The 19,406-nt window shown below is 33.8% G+C and overlaps 1 protein-coding gene across 4 annotated transcripts in view; it reads right to left on the bottom strand.

Annotated features, from left to right (window-relative positions):
* The window catches only part of VPS13C (vacuolar protein sorting 13 homolog C), a 163,929-nt gene that overhangs the window by 34,525 nt on the left and 109,998 nt on the right, over window positions 1-19,406 (bottom strand). For all 4 annotated transcript variants that reach the window (XM_069483234.1, XM_069483243.1, XM_069483250.1 and 1 more), the window contains 11 exons: window positions 19,036-19,300; window positions 18,251-18,411; window positions 17,133-17,254; window positions 16,012-16,306; window positions 14,361-14,750; window positions 12,718-12,822; window positions 11,843-12,007; window positions 10,167-10,295; window positions 9,754-9,887; window positions 8,064-8,190; window positions 2,400-2,635 (listed from right to left, as the gene is read on the bottom strand). In XM_069483234.1, the coding sequence (XP_069339335.1) occupies window positions 2,400-2,635; window positions 8,064-8,190; window positions 9,754-9,887; window positions 10,167-10,295; window positions 11,843-12,007; window positions 12,718-12,822; window positions 14,361-14,750; window positions 16,012-16,306; window positions 17,133-17,254; window positions 18,251-18,411; window positions 19,036-19,300 (2,129 nt within the window). The remainder of the gene's footprint in view (window positions 1-2,399; window positions 2,636-8,063; window positions 8,191-9,753; window positions 9,888-10,166; window positions 10,296-11,842; window positions 12,008-12,717; window positions 12,823-14,360; window positions 14,751-16,011; window positions 16,307-17,132; window positions 17,255-18,250; window positions 18,412-19,035; window positions 19,301-19,406) is intronic.

Genomic DNA, 19,406 nt, shown 5'->3' with positions numbered 1-19,406 from the left:
ATTAACTGAAATTGAATTAGAATTAAATGTAACACACAAAATTATAAAATTCCTAGAAGATAACAGGAAAAAATCTAGGTGACTTTGAGTACAGTGATGATTTTCAGATACAACACCAAAACACAAGTGATGAAAGAAAAAGTCAGTAAGTTGTACCCCATTAAAATTTAAAACTTCAGCTGTGTGAAAGGCACTGTTTATGAAAATGAAAAGACAAGCCACCGACTGGGAGAAAATATTTGCAAAACACATACATGATAAAAAACTGGCATCTAACATAAACAAAGAATTCCTAAAACTCAACAATAAGAAAACAACCCAATTAAAAACTGGGCAAAAGATCTGAACAGGCAGCTCATGAAAGAAAATATACAAATGGCAAATAAGCATATTAAAAGATGCTCACCAATATATGTTATCAGGAAACTACAAATTAAAACAACAAGATATCACTATATACTTATTAGAATGGCTAAAATCCAAACCACTAACAACAACAAATGCTGACAAGTGTGTGGAACAACTCTCATTTACTGCTACTGAAAATGCAAAATGGTACAGCTACTTTGGAAGACAGTTTGGTCTTACAAAACTAAACACACTTTTATCACATGACCAGCAATCACACTCCTTGATATTTACCTGCAAGAAGTGAAATCTTACGCCTATGCAAAAACCTTAACACAAATATTTATAGTAGCATTATTCATACTTGCCAAAATGTGCAAGCAACCAAAGTGTCCTTCAATAGTTGAAGATATTCCTTCAATGGAATATTATTCAATGAGAAAAACAAATGAGCTGTCAAGCCACGAAAAGAAATGGAGGAACCTTAAAAGCATATTACTAAGTGAAAGAAGCCAATTTGAAAAGGCTACATATTATATGATTCCAGCTATATGAAATTCTGAAAAAGGTTAAACTTTGGAAACAGTAAAAAGATTAGCAGCTTCCAGGGGTTTGGGGGTAGGAGGGAGAGATTAACAAGAGGAATACAGGAGACCTTTCATGGCAGTGAAACTACTCTATTTAACACTAATGGTGAATATGTGTTACTACACAAATGTCAAAATTCACAGAATGTACAGCACAAAGAATAAACTTTAATATAAACTACGGACTTTAGATAATAGTAATGTAGCATCAATATTAGCTCATCAATAGTATCAAAGGTACCACACCACTGCAAGATGTTAATAATAGGGCAAACAGGGTTGTGTGTATATGGGAACTCGATACTTTATACTCAATTTTTCTCTAGGCCTAAAGCTGCTTTAAAAAAAAAAAAAAGAGAGTCTTTTTAAAAAAATTATATAACTGGCTTATTATTTCTTTTAAAATCTAGATTTTATTGAATGTATACGATGTGAGAAAAAAGGTAATCAAGTTCTTTTGGACGAATTTTTAAAATGTCCTTATAAAGGCCAACCGGACAAAATACAATAGCATCTGTAATATTAAAAAGAAGTTATACCAAAGAACAAAAGAGAAAATTAGATCTATATGACTAAAAATAATTTTCACATTTAGTTAAAAATACTATATAATACTGAACTGTATAACCAAGACAACATACTACTTACATACACATAAACATATTAATATTATACCAATGGTATATATGATATCACTTAGAGAACCTGTAACTTGTCAGGTGCTGTACAGAGAATTACATATATTATCTCTTTATTTACTTAATTTTCTCCTTAATTTGCTTTTAATTCCCTGAACACATGATTATTGACAGATCCCCTGCTGGTTATATTTGGTATCATGTTAACCTTTCCACCTATCACCCTCCAAAAACAGAATGAGTCTTCTACCAAATTAAGTGTCATTTAAAAAACCAAATATATATTCAAATGTATTTTTATATAGGTATGAACAGAACCAGAGAAAATAAGTACTACAAAGTTCTAAATGACTACCCATTAAAGAGGAAACACTCATATCAAATACTGCATCCTCTATGAATCTTTTTTCCAATTTATTTCTGTTTCTTTCCCCTGACCCATGCCATTTTTTCCAACTTCTATTGCACAAAACAAAGTAGTTACTCCTACCTCTGTATTTCTATTGCACATGTACATCCATCTTGGTATAATTTCTCAGTGTTTTTATAAATCATTTTAAAAAACACATTCAAACAACAAAGAAAGAAGCAAACCATTTTTTTCTCCACCAACCAACAACAATTATCGTGAAGGCAAAGACATCAGTCATCTTTCTATCCTTGGGGCCTTTTAACCAGCAGTTCACACAATTATTCAGTTAGTTTTACTGAATGAATGTACAGCACATGAAATTCAGATCAGGTATCAGTTTACTCTCATCAAATTGGATATTATGAGCTCAATGCCCTTTATACGTTTCTGATGCCTATTTTTCTTCTTACATACCTGGTTATCCCAATATATGAAACTTCCTGTTTGATTTCATTGTTAACCAGTGAAAGCCCAAGACTGTGGAGAGACAAGGTTATTTCATGATCCGCCTGTTCCATTTCTTCTGCCTGCAGTGCTTTGGAAACCAAGGCAACATCATCGGTGAAAAGCAAAACTCTCTGGCGCCCATCCAGAAACGATACCCAGTGTATCTGAATGTTTGCATCATAGGGAAACTGTCCACATCCATCCTTAGAAAAAGAAAGACTTTTTGTTAAACCTACACATAAGAAGTTTTTATTACATGAAATTGAACTATGGTAACTGAGGAAGATTAGAAAAGTTTGAAAAGCATATAAACTGAAAAATTGTAACCATTAAAATGATGTAAATAAAGCTATAATCTACTTTAAAACATACTCACCAATTATTTTCAAACAATGACTAAGATTGATAGTGCTTAGTTTGTTATACCTTAATTTGAGTTACCTAGTTAGTGCTCAAAGGGCACTAAACAGGACAAGAGTATCATTTGGTGACAACAATGCCGTAACATGATAACTTATCTCCAAGCTGGAGAACAGAATGGTTCACAACTTTATTAGAAAAGTAATCTCAGGCAAAACTAATTTAGTTTATTTTTATGTTGTAATAATCTACAACAAGGGAAATATTTACGTAAATCACATTGTCAAATAGTCAACTATGGTAATCAGTTTGTACTAAGCTTCACCAAGAATAGCTTTCTTGGATGAGGCTTACATATAGCACTTAAAAATACTAGGCTTGGTTTGGTCACTGTTTTCAGACACTAAAATAATAATAATAAATGCCTCTTCATTCTGGGCTTAACATAAATATAACAACAGGTCATCTCAACAGGCAGTACAAGTACCTGCTATATACTTCATCTCATGCTTTCTTGAGGGAAAAAAAAAAAACAAAAAACAAATAAATGATATATCAGGATCATAGGAATAGCTGAATGCTGTCATTTAAATTTCATTACTTTTGAGGTGTATTATATGGTCAAAATAGTCTGTCTAATTTTTTTTACTCTTAATGCCAAATTTCTGAAATACCTACTTATTAAGGTGAATTTTCTTTGTAAACTACAAAATTTGATACGTATCTTAGTTCAATCTCAGTTGTTATTCCAATATACTCTGATTCTATTCGTTTTTCATCTATTAGATCTGTTAAACATTAAATGAGGTATGTTAAAATATCCCTAATCAATTGTATTTCAGCTGGTTTCTAGCATTTTAAGTTCTATATACTGATGCAATGCTATTCATTGCATGAAGGTTTATGGCTATCATTCTTTCTTTGTCACATTATCATCATCTATTTAATGGTTTTGTTTTAAATTATAATAGGTGAGAAATTAAAATCAACAGAGAGAGGGATGTCACCAAAATGGCAGAGTGGAAGCAATCACTCTTTCCCACAGAAGACCAAACACAACATCAGTGCCAAGATTATTACCAGCAATATCCCAGAACTCGAATTTGAGGCTGAGATGTTCCCTACAGCCACAGAGAAGTGAAAACCTCCAAGCAGATGGTAAGAGAAAGAAATTTCTCTATCTGTGACGCTCCTCCCACAATATGCGAAATACCACGTGTGGAAAATTCCTCCTGGACTCATAGTTTCTACAATGGAAAAAGAAAGATCACGGTGGACAGCCAGTTTTCCCACCATCTTGGGTTCCCTTGCAGGAAAAACAGTCCTGCCTCAACCCATGGGAAGCATCCCCAATGCCTACAGGGAGAAAAACCCCTGAGGGCAGGTAGAGACAAAGAGAGAAAGCTGGACTAGAAATCCCAGCCCGCGAAACCCTGCTCTTTATCTCAGTCAAAGGAGATGCCAATTGAGTGTGGCTGTTCAGCAGCACACTACAGGAGGCACAGTCCATGGGTCTTCTGGGTATGAACCCCTACCCAGCCTTCCCATACAGCCAAGGTATCCCTTTTGGGATCCCCCACCACCCAGGAGGGGCAATATGCCAATATTTCTGAGAGCCAAGGCAAATCTGGGCTTAAGGCACCATCTAGTGCCGAAAATAGGCAGTAATCTAGGATTAAGTGGGCCCACAGACAACTGCAAAGGACCTCTAAGCAAATATAACCCAGAAATACCAAAACAGAGAACAAAGACTGGAATAATTAATCCTTCAATGCGAAGTCATAGACGTATGCCAACAAGAAACAACAGCAAATAGCCAGTGACCGACCCTAATGAGACAGTAATGTGTGAACTCTCAGATTAAGAAGTCAAAATAGCAGTTCTAAGGAAATTCAGCAAACTCAGATAACACAGAAAAACAATTCAGAAATTCATCAGAGAAATTTAACAAAGAGATTAAAATTTTAAAAATTAAACAGAAATACTGGAACTGAGAAATATATTTGCTGAACTGAAAAAATTAATTAGAGGCTCCCAAAAGCAGAATGGATCAAACAGAGGAAAGAATCAGTCAGCTCTAAGAAAGACTGTCGGAAAATACAATCAGGGGAGAAAAAAGAATGAAAAAGAATAAAGAATGCCTCTAAGAAATAGAGAATAACCTCAAAAGAGTGAATCTAAGAATCACTGGTGGTCAAGAGGGAGCTGAAAAAGAGCAAGGGGTAAAAAGCTTATTCAAAGAAATATTAGCAAAAAACTTTCCAAACCTAAAGAAAGATATAAATATCAAAGTACAGAACGGTTAGAAATCACCAAACAGATTCAACCCAAATACAACTACCTCCAAGGCATATAATGATCAAACTCTTGAAGGTCAAAGACAAAGAGGATCCCAAAAGCAGCAAGAGAAAATAAGCAAGCAACATATAAAGGAGCTGTGATTTTTATGGCAACAGACTTCTCAGTGGAAACCATACTCTGTAGGAGGGAGTAAGATGACATAGTCAAAGTGCCGAAGGGGAAGAAGAAAAATTAAAAACTGTTGACCAAGAATACTGTACCCAACAAAGCTCTCCTTCAAACAAGAAGGAGAGATCAAGTCTTTCCTAGGGGGAAAAAAAAAAGCTGAGGGAATTCATCACCTCTAGACCCATCTTACAAGAAATGCTAATGGGAGTTCTTCAATATGAAAGAAAAGGACACTGATGTGTAAAAAGAAAACATCTGGGCTGGTCTGAGTGCAGTGATGATGTTTACAACTAATTGATCACAACCACTGACAGATTTCTTTGTTCCTTCTCCACTCCCACTGCTTCACTTGACTAGCCTCAAAAAAAAAAAAAAAAAAAAAAAAAGAAAGAAAGAAAGAAGAAGAGAGAGAGAGAGAGAGAGAGAGAGGGAGGGGGGAAGGGAGGAAACATTTGAAGGTATAAAACTCTAAAACGCATTGGTAAAAGTACACATACAAATTCAGAATACTCTAATATTTTATTTGTGATGTGTAATATATCTCTATAGTCAAGACTAAAAGATAAATTTATCAAAAATAATAATTACAGCAACCTGTTAAGAAGCAGGCACTATAAAAAGATATAAATTGAGATGACATAAAATCAAAATGGGGGGGTGAAGTTAAAATGTAGAATTTTTCAGTTTTTCCTTTGTTTCTTTCTTTCTTTGTGACCAAAGTTAAGTGGTCATCTTTTTTGAAATAACATGTTATAGCTATAAGATGTTTTTTGTAAGCTTCATGGTAACTACAAAGCAAAAATGTGTAACAAATACACCAAAAATAAAAAGCAACAAAGTAAAACATACTACCAGAGAAAATAATTTAACCAGGTGAAGGACGGGAGAGAGGATTACAAAACAACCAGAAAGCAAGTAACAAAATGGCAGTAGTTAGTCCTTACCTATCAATAATAACATTAAATGTGAATGGACTACATTCTCCCGTTAAGAGAAACAAAGTGGCTGAATGAATAAAAAAAACAGACCCAATAATATGTTGCCTACAACCTATAAAACATATAAAACATACATAGATTGAAAGTGAAGGGATAGAAAAAGATATTCCAAGTAACTGGAAATCAAAAAAAAGCAGGAGTAGCTATACATACACCAGAAAAAACAGATTTCAAGTCTGATATGCACTGAATAAAACATTATCTGTCACTTATTATATATTTTCATAGGTTTCCTTCTTTTATTTTAAGGGCAAAATTTGCTTTATTTTCATTTTCTCAATTATTTTGAAATTCCTTTCTGATTTTATAATAGTTCTAATTAATAGCTTTTTAAAAAAGATACAATCTTTTATATAAATAATTTCTCTAATTAAAATTTAGGATTAATGGCATATATATAGTATGCAACGATTCTATTGTTTCCCCTCTCCCTTTTCACTGCAGCTTGTTGTTTTTGTTTTTTGTTTCACCTTGCTTTCCTCTGCTTTCTGCTATCATATCTTTCTAACTTAGTTGAGGATGTCAGGTATCCATTTTAAAATTTTTCTTTTGCTCCCATAGTAAAAAATTTTCCAGAGGTGTAACTATAATCTGAATCTACAGGATAATGTTACATTTTTGTCATGAAGTGTTTTTTCATAAACCCCAGGTTGTTTTTTTCCTGTTTATTCATATTTAGATAAGGAAAGATCTGTGCAGACCTAGTGTTTACCAACAAAGAATTTTCTTTAAACTCCCTTGTCATGTCCACTTGGGTCTGGGCAGAACTCCCTTCTCAGGTCAATTCAGTAAGGAAGAAAATGGGCAATTTCCTTGCTTCTAGCTCAGTTTTCAATACCTGGCAGTCTATCTGCTGACTGAGGTGGAATCACCTGCTTTTCCTACTGTCTGGTTCTTTAATATCAAATAGAGGAGAAACATTAAAAACTGAAATCCCTGCATACACTGTTACTAGGATTCTTTCTGGATCTGCCTCTATGCACTGACCTTTATATCCTCCTCCAGAATGTCATTGCCACTTTCTCTCTAGTGTCTATATGCTACTTACTGGGAGTTGTGGTTGCTGAGTAGTATTAAATGTGAGGAGAGAAGAAATGAAGATAGTTCGATCACTGCTGGCAATTACCACTTTAAAGCAAAACTCAAGAAAGCCTTTTTAACAACTGGCATTAATGGACAATGGTATATGACACTATATGAACTTTTTCATCATGGAATATATTCATTAAGAAACTAGATGATCTATCACTAATGCAGGAGCAATTCCTGTATCAGGTGGGAGACTAGCAGATGAATTCTTAAGCCCATTTCAGAATATAAGAATCTAATAAATAACATATTTAATTAATTTAGCTACCTAAACATTGTTTCAATAAAAATTTCATTAAATGTCTTATATGGGATAATTTACATACTACCTGACTTTACTAATAAAACATACAGCCTTACATGCCTAACAACCTAACAGCCAACAGGAGTATAGATATGTTCAAAATAAAGTTATTTTCACTTAGCCTTAAAATTCCTTCCTTTTATAAATGTATACAAAAAAGATGCTTTACTACTAGTCTTTACTTGGGCAAGATAAAGCAGGCATATTTTTTCCATTGTAAATAAACTACTTGGATAAACAAAGATAAAATACTGGTTTGAACTATAGTATTTGTAATCCAAAGTCAAAAAGTAATTTATTCTGAAAATACTTCTAATTCATTTTTAGTTCAGTAAGGACAAGGAAGATTTGGTGAAGCTAGCTTGTTTACTTCCCTCGCAAGCAGGCAACTCACACAGCATCAAATAATACCTTCAACAGACTGTGTTCCCCAGTATTTGCTGCATATCTCCAGGTAAGTTTTCTGGTACCAGTAGGATCTGCCCAGGCAAAAAGTCGAGCTTGTCTTGGTGGCAACTCCACTTGTTCCAGTGACCCACTAAAACACAATTAACAGAGGGAAGATTAGAATATCTTGGCCTCAAGAAACCCAGACCTATAGTTTATTGATGAGGGGATTGGCACAAAAGTCCTACAAAATTGCCTTAGTTAATAAAACACAACTCTGCCTAAAAATAAGTGCCCTAAAATGTCCACTAAACTAATAGTTTTTAGCTTGGAGAAACAGAATATTGCCCTTTCCAAAGCTTCAGTTACACTCTGAATTGTTCCAGGCAGAATCATGCCAATGGAATTCATTAAGGCAAAAAGATTGGCACATCAGAGTCCACCTGCAGAAATGGCTATAAATAGCAAATATCTTTAGTAGTAGAAGAACTTCACTCAGTGCTTAAAGTTTTTTTTTAAGAGAAGGGGTCTTGCTATGTTGCCCAGACTGGAGTGCAGTAGCTACTCAGAAGCAAGAAGATCATGGAGCACTATACCCTAGAATTCCTGGGCTCAAGTGATCTCCCCATCTCAGCCTCTTGAGTAGTTGGAATTACAAACGTGCCTCACCAAACCCAGCTAAACTTTTTAATCAAATATAATACTTAACATATACTACGGGTTTAAAAAAAAAAGAAAGGTCCATACTTACTGCACAAAGTGTGGTCTGTGCACCAACATCAGCATTACCTGGGGACTTGCTGGAAATGGAAAACCCTGGACCCCACCAAAACCTACTGAATTAGAGTCTGCATCTTAACAAGATTCTTAGGAGATTTTTAAATTAATTATTAAAGTTTAAGAAGTATCGGTCCATATAATACAAAAAACATTCCAGAGAACTGAAAAAAAAAAGTAATCCAACTAGGATTCAATCCTAATCTGCACTTTTAAATTTCTCACTAGATTTACTCCATGAGAGTTAATAATAAAGAAATATTCAAGAAATCTACATATATGCATATATTTATATGTGTATATAGATGTATATATGTAAAATTATTATTATATAGTTTAACGCCTTAAACTATTCACCACCAAATAACGGCATCATCCAAGCCAAATGACAGCACAGGCATGAACAACAAAACCCCTGTCAGCCTATACTACACGTTCAGCACCACTATCTACTCACTGTTCTCCCATTTAACCTTCTAATACTACTGGCCAAAAAAACTAAATATAGATTTATACAGAGTTCATTGAACATTACCAGATTACAAAGGAAAAATAATGCTTAAACAGGTTTACTCCCCAATCTGCCACTCTGAAATTTAAAAAGCTCCAAAAGCCCAAAGATTTGTCTGGAAGTTTGATGTTAAAAGTCATTTGACAGTAAAACCTGATCTGACCTGATATGAAACTTAATATTAATACTCCCATTTATCCCACTTGGTGTGAATATTCATAAGTTTTATTGCAGAAATATTAGTGTGCTTGTTTACAGAGTACTGTCTTAAAATATGCTGAGGATATTAGTAATCAACTGCATGTGCTCCATCTTACCCTTCTAAAATCTGAAAACACTTGAAACATGAAACTCGAGTGACTCCCAGAAGGGATTGTAGAGCAATAAAAACAAATGAGATTTTCCATTAACTCTTTTTTTTCATACCTCTGTTTGTATGTGAGGATGTCCCAAGGTGTATGGTTTATTATCAGAGCAGGTGCAGATCCTTCGTGGTAATCAGAAAAAGTTATAACAGTTGAATGTTCGGCAGTGTTCACATCCACCAAGATACCACAATTCTATTGCAGAAAAAAAAAGTATGTTGGACACATTGGTTTAACCTGCACTTACATATGGAATTTTAATCAATTATGTACACACGAAAGCTTTGTTTTCTTAAGTTCTTAATAAAAAACAAACTGGCTCCAAACTGTTACAAATATATGTATGGCGTTATATGTTGATACAGAAGCACCTTCAAATAATTACAAGTAGATTTTTATAGCATGGCTTAATGAAATATTTTAAAGTAAATTTTAAAAATCAAAGACATTTTATTTTAAAATATGAAAACCTACCAGATCTTCTATGCTCAATAAAGTGCCATTATCCTGGCGGTTATAAAAAAATGGTTTGGAAGATCCTTCGCAGCCCACCACTCTCACACAAAGTTTGCCTGACAAATTTTCAGGCCAAAATGGAAGGCACTAAAAACATAAAAGTTAGTATTAGTCTTAAAACAATACTGTGGTATACGTAAGACATTGCCTAATTAAGTTTTCAATTCTAAATCTGATCTTGATTAAATTATTACTAAGTTTCTTAAAATATGCCCTCCACTTCTCATATTAAGATTACTGACAATATAATGACTATTTATGAAACCAAAGAAACTTCATCAGAAGAATACAGATATATGAGTCTATATGCACTTATGGTATAATCATACTATGAGAAATGGAAGAGCCTGTTGATTGATAATGCCTCAAATATCTTGAATATTTAAAAAATATAATCTTAGTAATATTTGCTTTTATGCATATTCTATTTTAATAAATTAAAACATGATGAATTCTTCCTCAGCGTGTCCTACCCTAGATAAACCAGAAAGACAGAAGGCAGGGGAGAGAGCACCACACATCTAGCTGGAAGTCCTTATACGACTACCATCTTAGCTGTTTGGTCTCAATCAAACTATATGCTATTTTCGAGCTTCAGTTTTCTTATCTGGAAAACTGGAAGTTTAGTTCCTAATACAAAATGTCCTTCTGTTACAGAATACTCGGTAAATCCTATTTCTGAATAAAAATACTACTGTTATCAAGCTCACATCAAAGATAGATAATACAAATTTGTTGCCAACTCCATGGAACTCATTGTCAGTGCCTTGAAAAGACCAGGCCTCTTAGAGCTCTAAATTAGTTTATGTTGTAATTGAAATCCTTCCTCTTGAGCCTTTTGTTAAGTATTTTTTAAAATAATTTTATAATCTTTTCTTTCAGGAAAAGAAGAATGACCTTCAGCTATCCTGAGGGTCAGCCGCTTTGGCTGAAAACTCAAAGTCAAGCACTAGTTCTTATCTCTGCACTTGTCTTCTCCCACTCTTTCCCTCATTCTCCTCACCTCTTCAAACCTTACGGAGCCTACAAAGCTTAACTCGAATTCCACCTCTTCCCTGAAACTTTACCTTTTGATCTAGAACACCATGATCCCAACTCCCCATGGCTTTATTAACCTTGGAAAAATCTGAAACTCAATTTTCTCTTCTGTAAAGTGGGAGAGTTGAATTTTAGTTAATTTTCAAGGAAATTTCTAGCTTACTTATTCAGAAATTCTATAATCACCTATAACTTATCATATGCTACCTTTCTCTCCAGGTGTTGATTTATATGAGTCTTAGACTCCTCCAACAAAATTATAGCTTCTTGAATATAGAGACAGTATCCTGACTATTGAGACAATACATAGTACATTATCTTTATATGCTTTTTATAGTACATATCCATTTCCTACACATACAAGAAGAACTAGAGGAAGACCATTAACCATCTACACTAGGCAAGTGGTAAAAATTATCCAAAAAAATTTTTTTTACATATAGTTACAATGTGAAAGAAAAATCTTTCAAAGCTGGCTGTCCCATTTTAACACATAAATATAATGGTAGAGTATGATAAAAAGCTATATACAATTGTTACTTATATATCAATATTTCTATATTTTAGGAACCAGCTATATTAAAGAAAAATTTTACCTCTGATGAAGCAATATAGTTCCATTTAATAGTTGGCATTGAGCCATCAGATGCAATTTCACCAACTTCTAGTTCTAATGATGACTTGTTTGCAATGGTACAGAAGGGAGTCAGAGTAACTATTCGTGAAAGATTAAAACTGCTCATCTTGATGCTAACACCAACCTATGGAAAGGAAACAACAAACTTATTTTCTAGTACTTTATTCAATCTCTTTGAAATACATACACAAACCCTCATGTACACACAAACTTCTTAAAATATTTTAAAATAAGAATTCTTAAATAAAGTAACTACTATAAGCCATATTCCAATACTATCTTTTCACTAAGAAAAACAATTTTAGTTCCTTAGTTTGGCTCCACCAGATACTAATCCAAGAAATATCAATCAGTAATTTAATGAAAACTTGCAATAACAAAGTTAATTTGGTTAGTATTCTTTACTTTTTAACATTCCAAACATAAATCACTTTATAATTACTATAGGGGCTCACGTTTTTCTGTTTCATTATTTGTTATTAATAAAATAAAAATTTCAAAACAATAATAAAAGAAGTTGACTGGCATCAGATTATTCAAATTTTCGCAGTAGTCAAATTTAAGATTTAAGAAACGTGGGTGGTATGGAATGAGGATTCTAGCACACTGTGAGTATTTACCAAGTTGCTCACTTGAATGGATTCAACTCACTATTTTAAACTTAGACAAATTCAGATTTTGCTTTGATATCAAAGGCCATAAAAATCTAGAGAGATAACAGCCCTTCACATAATGCTTTGAATTCAAATTTCTGTACTCTTTAGGAGCCAACTTGTTTATTGAACTATAGAAAAAGGTGAGTGGAGTCAAAGGTCAATAAGCAAGCAGTCTTACCAGGTATTCCATATTGTTGGCAGGGCACTTCACACACCCATAATTTCCTACTGTATCCAAGGAGAAACTATTGGACCAGGCACTAGTTGAAATTTTTAATTGTACCTGTATCAGAGAACACACACCATCATATAAGAAACCTAAAAGACTATAATAATTTTACTTGATAGAAAGTTGCTGGTTTATAAGAAATTTCTTTAGTATCATGGGACACATAAAAATATAATGAAATCCATATTGGAAATGGGTAACACAACCACAGAAAACTCCTGAGAACAATACAACAAAAGCATAGTTCTGACCTTCCCATTCACCTGTGCAGTAAGTACAGTGAATTTAGAGATGTATGCCAATGAGACTTTGTGTTGTTTTTAAAAAGAATTACAATGCAAAATATTTTCCAGTGTTGGACTTATGATACAGAGCTAACAAATTCTTAAAATTTTAGCACATAGACAATTTGTATCTTTAACATTATTCAGTAGACACTGTATGAAAGGTTTTATGATAGACAGAATGGAAGACCATAGGACATAGTTCCTGTCTTCAATGAGCTTCCAACTAAACAGAGAGAATGGGAAATATTAATGATTATAATGCAAGGCTCAATGTGGTAAGAGCCATACAAGAAGTACAAAATGCTATCAAGGTACGAGGGTAAGGAGTTTACTTCTGGCTCTGGGTTTTAGAAAAGTCTTACAGAAGATATTTAACTGTGCCCTGTATTAATCACACCCCCATTCACCCAATTAGATTATTAAAAACCTGAGGACAACCACAGGTCAGACACATAAACAAGTAATTATAATACTATGCATTAATCAATACTCTAAGAGAGTGGTTCTCAAAGTGGTCCCCAAACTAGCTGCATCAGTATCACCTGGGAATCTGTTAGTCTGTTAGAAATGAAAATTATCATACCCTACCCAGACCTACTGAATCAAACTTTAGAGTCAGGAAGACCCAGCAATCAGTTTTAAAGCCCTTCAGGCAATTCTAATGCATGCCGAAATCTGAGAACCACTACTCAAATGAGATGAGATATCTAGACTCATTTTAAATCTTCACATATATCAAGCTTGAGCAGAATGCCAAAGGATGAATAGCAGACAACCAGGAAGAGGCATTCTAGGCAGAAGGTGCAGCATATGCAAAAGCCTAGAGGTGGGCACTTGGGAAAGCGTGTAGTGAGGAATAGCAAAACATGAGTTTGAAGAGGAAAGAAGGAAGCAGAGCACAAAGGACTAGGCTTAGGCATTAGATTTCTCTCCCAAAGGCCTGGCTTAGTGCTTCATATATAGGAAGGCTCAGTTAGTATCAGCCAAATTCAACAGCTGCATCTTTAGAAATGCCATTTTATCATTGGTAAAGTATGTAAAATCAACCCATTCCATCTGACACTACTCCAAGAACAGAAGTAATTCTACAAGAATTGGAGAAAAAGGTAACTTAGTCTCAGGAAACTGTTGTTGTTAGTTCCTAGTAACCCACTTCATTATGCATTTCTTAAAAGGAATAGGACCCAATTCATACCCATGGCACTTAGCAAACAGGTAAGTATGGTTGTAGGCAAGACAAATAATTCCCAAGTTTCTAGATTAGGAACTTATCTATTTTAACTTGTTATGTGAATGAAAACACACCTTATTTTTACTAAAAATATTCTTCTTCTTGAAAGAGAATAAAATAATATCCCTGAAATCAGCTGGATGTTTCACATGAATATCTTCTGAACGATACTGGAGAACCCGAGAAGTCTTGTTGATAAGCCAATAGGGACTAAAGACAGACAGCACCATCCGGCTGCCAATTCGCCTGACATGTACCGACAGGTCAACTGTCATCACTTCGGTGGAGTCAGAAGAAAAACACACAAGAAAGAATTCGGGCAGTGTATCACTTATGCGGAAATGTCCATTCCAGTTTTTGCCCTGGTATTTCACCAGGACTAATTCCATTATTTCTCCACCAATTCTCGAATGTAGAACATCGGCAGTACTGCCTTCTGCTAGCTCATGAGTTTCTGCTGTTCCCTAAAAACAAACAAACAAAAACTAAGTTTGCTTAGTATTTTTTAAAACTTCAGAAATAACAAAATCCATATTTTACACAAATGCTAAATAACTAACCAAATGCCAGTTAATAGTTAGCCAAGTCTTTCCTGAAGTACCTTGTTTACATATTATGAATGTCCAGTAATCACTAAAAAACTATACCATAGCTACAGGCAGAAATGGACTTTGGGCCATTAATAGGCAAGTAACCAAAAGTTTTGAGGAAAAAAATCAGATCTATATAAAGAATCAAAGGCCATATTCATGAATCCTGGCCATTTATGAATGACCATTTGAGCTATGTCATTAAATGAGCCACTTAACTGTCCAGGCTTCAGTTTCATTCTCTGTTCACATACTATGCCTGATGGTTCCCATATGAATGGAATAAGGAAAATGATGTCAAACACCTCTGACAAGCTATCTAAGTAAGGTGGAATTATTTTAAAAATAAGTAACAGCAACATATAAATCTGGCTTCCTTACTGAAAACTTCTCTTGTATAAATACTATTTAGTTCATTTAATTAATTTTTGTCTCCACAACCCAGGAATGGCTCATTGTCAGATAAACAAATAATTTAGGTTCTAAGCACTTCCCAGATTTTTGTATTTTAAAGTATTATGGCATGTAGAACTTTAAAAAATTGATCATACCTCATTACTAGAAAATATTCCCTATTATTTCTTAACAAATCCAGGAATTATTTTTATTTTCAATAGAACCTTGGGCCAAATAATCATATTAACATTAACATAAAAACCTTAAATTAAGATGAAATATATTTTCATTGGCTTTTTTCTATCATTAAGTTAATGAAATTTTATTTAATAAAGGGATGGGTATGGTTCTTAATTTACGGCAGATGCAGCAGAGAAAAGTGGTAGGGATCAAGGAGCCAAATCGCCTGGGTTCTAATGCCAGCTGCACCATTTACTCACTGCAGGGACCTTGGGCCAGTCACAGGAACTGTGACTCAGTTTCCTCATATGTAAAATGGGTATAATAATAGTATCTACTTCAGGAAGTTACTGTAAAAATTAAATTATGTTAATTCATGTAATGTACCTAGCATAGTTCCAAACACATAGATTTTATGCCAGTTTTTGCTATCATTAATACTATTAAAGAATTACACATATGCTATATAAAACACGTACCTCAACTAAAAATACCGTAAAACAGAATCAGAATTCACTCTGTCCAACAACAAAAATCAAACAAAATTCAAGAGATATACCTCAAGTAAATATCTTAGAGAATACGGGAGAAGATTCCGCAAAGTGAGAGGAGGATAGAGATGAATAATGTAAGCTGGATCCCAGTCTTCCCCATGTGTACATATAAAGCTTAGTTCATCAGGCAGAGCAACTGTATTCACTATGAGAGGTAAGAAGCTGACTTCTACTGATGGGCACTGCAACATGCATCTGACTTCCCTGCTCCTGTGAAGTTCTTCCTTCCAGGAAATGTAAGTGGTAGATTCTTTGTACTGATGCTGTAAGAGTCCAGCTGGCTGAATAAACAATTGGCATCTGCAAAAAACAAAAACCAAAACAAACAAACAAACAAAAAACAGTGAGGAAAAAAGTTTTGATCAAGAACTTAAGAAAAAGAATCTCATTAAATTTTCATGTTGATTCTACAAGTTGGGTGCCTTATTCCTATTTTGACAAGATAAAGAAACCATGGCTAAAAAAGGTTAAGAAACTTGCCCAAAGTCACACAGCTGACTCGTGGAGGAAATTTATGGGGAAAAAACACTCTGTAAATAAAAATTTAAAAATTTTTTTCCATTTCAGTTCCAGTGGCTCACACCTATAATCCTAGAACTCTGGGAGGCTGAGGCAGGAGGATCTCATGAGGTCAGGAATTCAAGACTAGCCTCAGCAAGAACGAGATCCTATCTCTACTAAAATTAGAAAAAAATAGCCAGGTGTCCTGGCACATGTCTATAGTCCCAGCTACTTGGGAAATTGAGGCCAGAGGATCACTTGAGACCAGGAGTTTGAGGTTGCACTGAACTATGATGACACTACTGCACTCTCCCCAGGCTGACAGAGCAAGACAACGTCTCAAAAAAATTTTTTTTTCCATTTCAAATACAAAGGCAATCTAATAAAAATAGATGTCAGAAAATTCGAAAACATCAAATACACAGTAAGGAATTTTCATCTGGTAAATTCAATGATAATAATGTATTTCCCTACAGAAGGATAAACAATATATATCTTAAATCTGGCTTTTATAGATCTTTAGATAATAAAAATCAGAGGTTTTATCTAGAATATAGATCCCCAAATCATGAAATTAAAAATATATAAATTTTGTAAAGCTTAGTATATTCCAAGAAGTATCTACCTGTATGAATCTAAAGGAACATGGAACTCCTCTTCAGGTCTGGCTATTCCAATGCGCTCCAACAGCTTAACATTCTTAACAAATTTATAGATGATAAATGCAATAGAGAAATGGTTTTTAATCTGTTGGACAAAAGGACATACGAGTTGTTAAAAATATATGTAAGTTCAACAGAAAAATGTGAGAGGCACACATTACCTTTAGATCTAAAAATTTCAAACTCATCATTGGAAGATATTTTTATTAACAACTGAAAATCTTTTAGGATAGTTAAGTGTTACATATATTTTAAATTTGATGTTTAAGTGGCAGTTGAAAATTATTAATAAGATATGCATATGTTCTATATATTACATGCTTATGTTTACTGTTAGTCAATATTATCTTTCAAATGTGTTATTCTTTGAAGATTTCAGCCATATTTTCTCAATTACAACTTTTTGTCGATGCATCATTACCACACAGAAAAGGATAGCAAAAGAAATTTGAGAAGAGTAATACAAGTTTGATTTTTTTTTTGCCTACAGTCTGTTACATGCCAATACTAATAACAAAGAGATAACAATGGTCAAAAATTGAATTCATTTTTAGCTTATGTCATTATCAGGAAAACAATGTTCTTTTGCTGACCATATAATGAAACTTGTAGTAATGCACAGAAAAAGAAAATGTATGATAAAGCCGTAAAGGTAGAAAAGTATTTACATAGATTAAGAGGTTAAATTTTTTTTCAGTGGAGTACATCATTCCAATATTCCTTTATACTTGAAAAATACAATTCCAAGTGATATGCAAAGAGAATAGAATGTTATACTATTTGACAACCAACTATAACTATAATATTCCTCATTTCTGAATATTTAAAGGAATATACAAAAAAAACTTCATTAATTTTAAACCCAGAAAACAACAAAAAGGAGCTTTAAATGAATAAACCTATAGATACTTAAAATAAAAAATATTACAAAAGCAAGTTGGATAGGGAATAGATGCCACTTAAGTTTACTATTTATTTCTGAATAATCAGTATTGACTTAAGGAAGTTTTACTATGTTCAGCTAAATGATTTAGTATTTCTTGATATACTCGTAGGGACAGAAGTCACTCTAAAGTATCACCTGGAGAGGGGAGCGAAGGGTGATTACTTTATTCCCTTCAGTTGCATCAATTTGTACCACGACGGAGTCAGAATGACTGGCATTGGGATTCCGTACGTTATACAATCGGCGTCCAGGTCTGGCAACAGGGATATTCCCAACTTCTGTATATCCATGAGGTACTAAGGCAGAGCACAAGTGAAAAGAATTCCAAATATTAACTTACTGATACTTCTCTATGACAGAATAATCATCAATACCTCAAAATAATGACGAGTATTTTTCCTCATGACTAGAAATGATCACTACAAAATGCTTTTCTAAGACAAAGGAACTAAGAAAGAAAGAAAACCAGCTACTGATACAAAATTTTTGACCCAAATGATTTTTCTTAGGGTTTTGAATTTATTAAAACAAAATTCAACTTATTTCTTATTCTCTCAACTATATAGCAACCATCTCCTTTTCCTTGTAATAGTACTAATTACTGTCAATATTTCAGGACTTCTGAATATAGTTATTTTCTCTCCTCACTGAATGCTCGTCCTTTTTGATGCACACTATATACTGTATTATTTAAAGGCATAGGAATTACCTAGTTTGTTAGGTACTTAATTAAATCAGTAGAGTTTGATTTTCTCGAGTTTAGAAGAAAACAAGAGACAAGTTTCAACTACATGTTTAAAGCCTTTAGAAATGCTGTATCCTAAGATATCCACAGCAAAATTTTTTCTTCATGTTTTATCAAAAATAAGCCCATACAAACAATCCTAAGATGTCCTTAAAATAAAATAAATATGGCCTACCAAAGGTCAGAGTGAAGAAGGAGCTTTCCTGACGGCTCAATATAGACAGTTTCCCTTGATGTGAAAGTTCCATGCTGGCACATTCCAATTCCAAATTCTGGCCAGCATCAACATCAAAAATATCAGTTTTCTCAGGAGAGCCTATTACTCTGAGATTACAATTGGGCTGAACCTTAATGGGAACACCCATAGCATTTTTTACCGTAAAAGGAGGCTTGTCTTTTAAAGAGTAGTCAAAAGTAGAAGCAGTACCCTCTGAAAATCCCTGAAAAGGAACACAGCATCGAATAAAATTTCTGCAAAAGGTACATTCTTTCCAAAATATACCATGACTACATATTTTTCAGAAACTAATTCTGATGACAAAAAAA

Source organism: Eulemur rufifrons, chromosome 2 (genome assembly GCF_041146395.1).
Source record: "Eulemur rufifrons isolate Redbay chromosome 2, OSU_ERuf_1, whole genome shotgun sequence".
Lineage (NCBI taxonomy): Eukaryota > Metazoa > Chordata > Mammalia > Primates > Lemuridae > Eulemur > Eulemur rufifrons.
The sequence above is the reverse complement of the archived record's forward strand: the minus strand, read 5'-3'. Positions and strand labels throughout refer to the sequence as shown.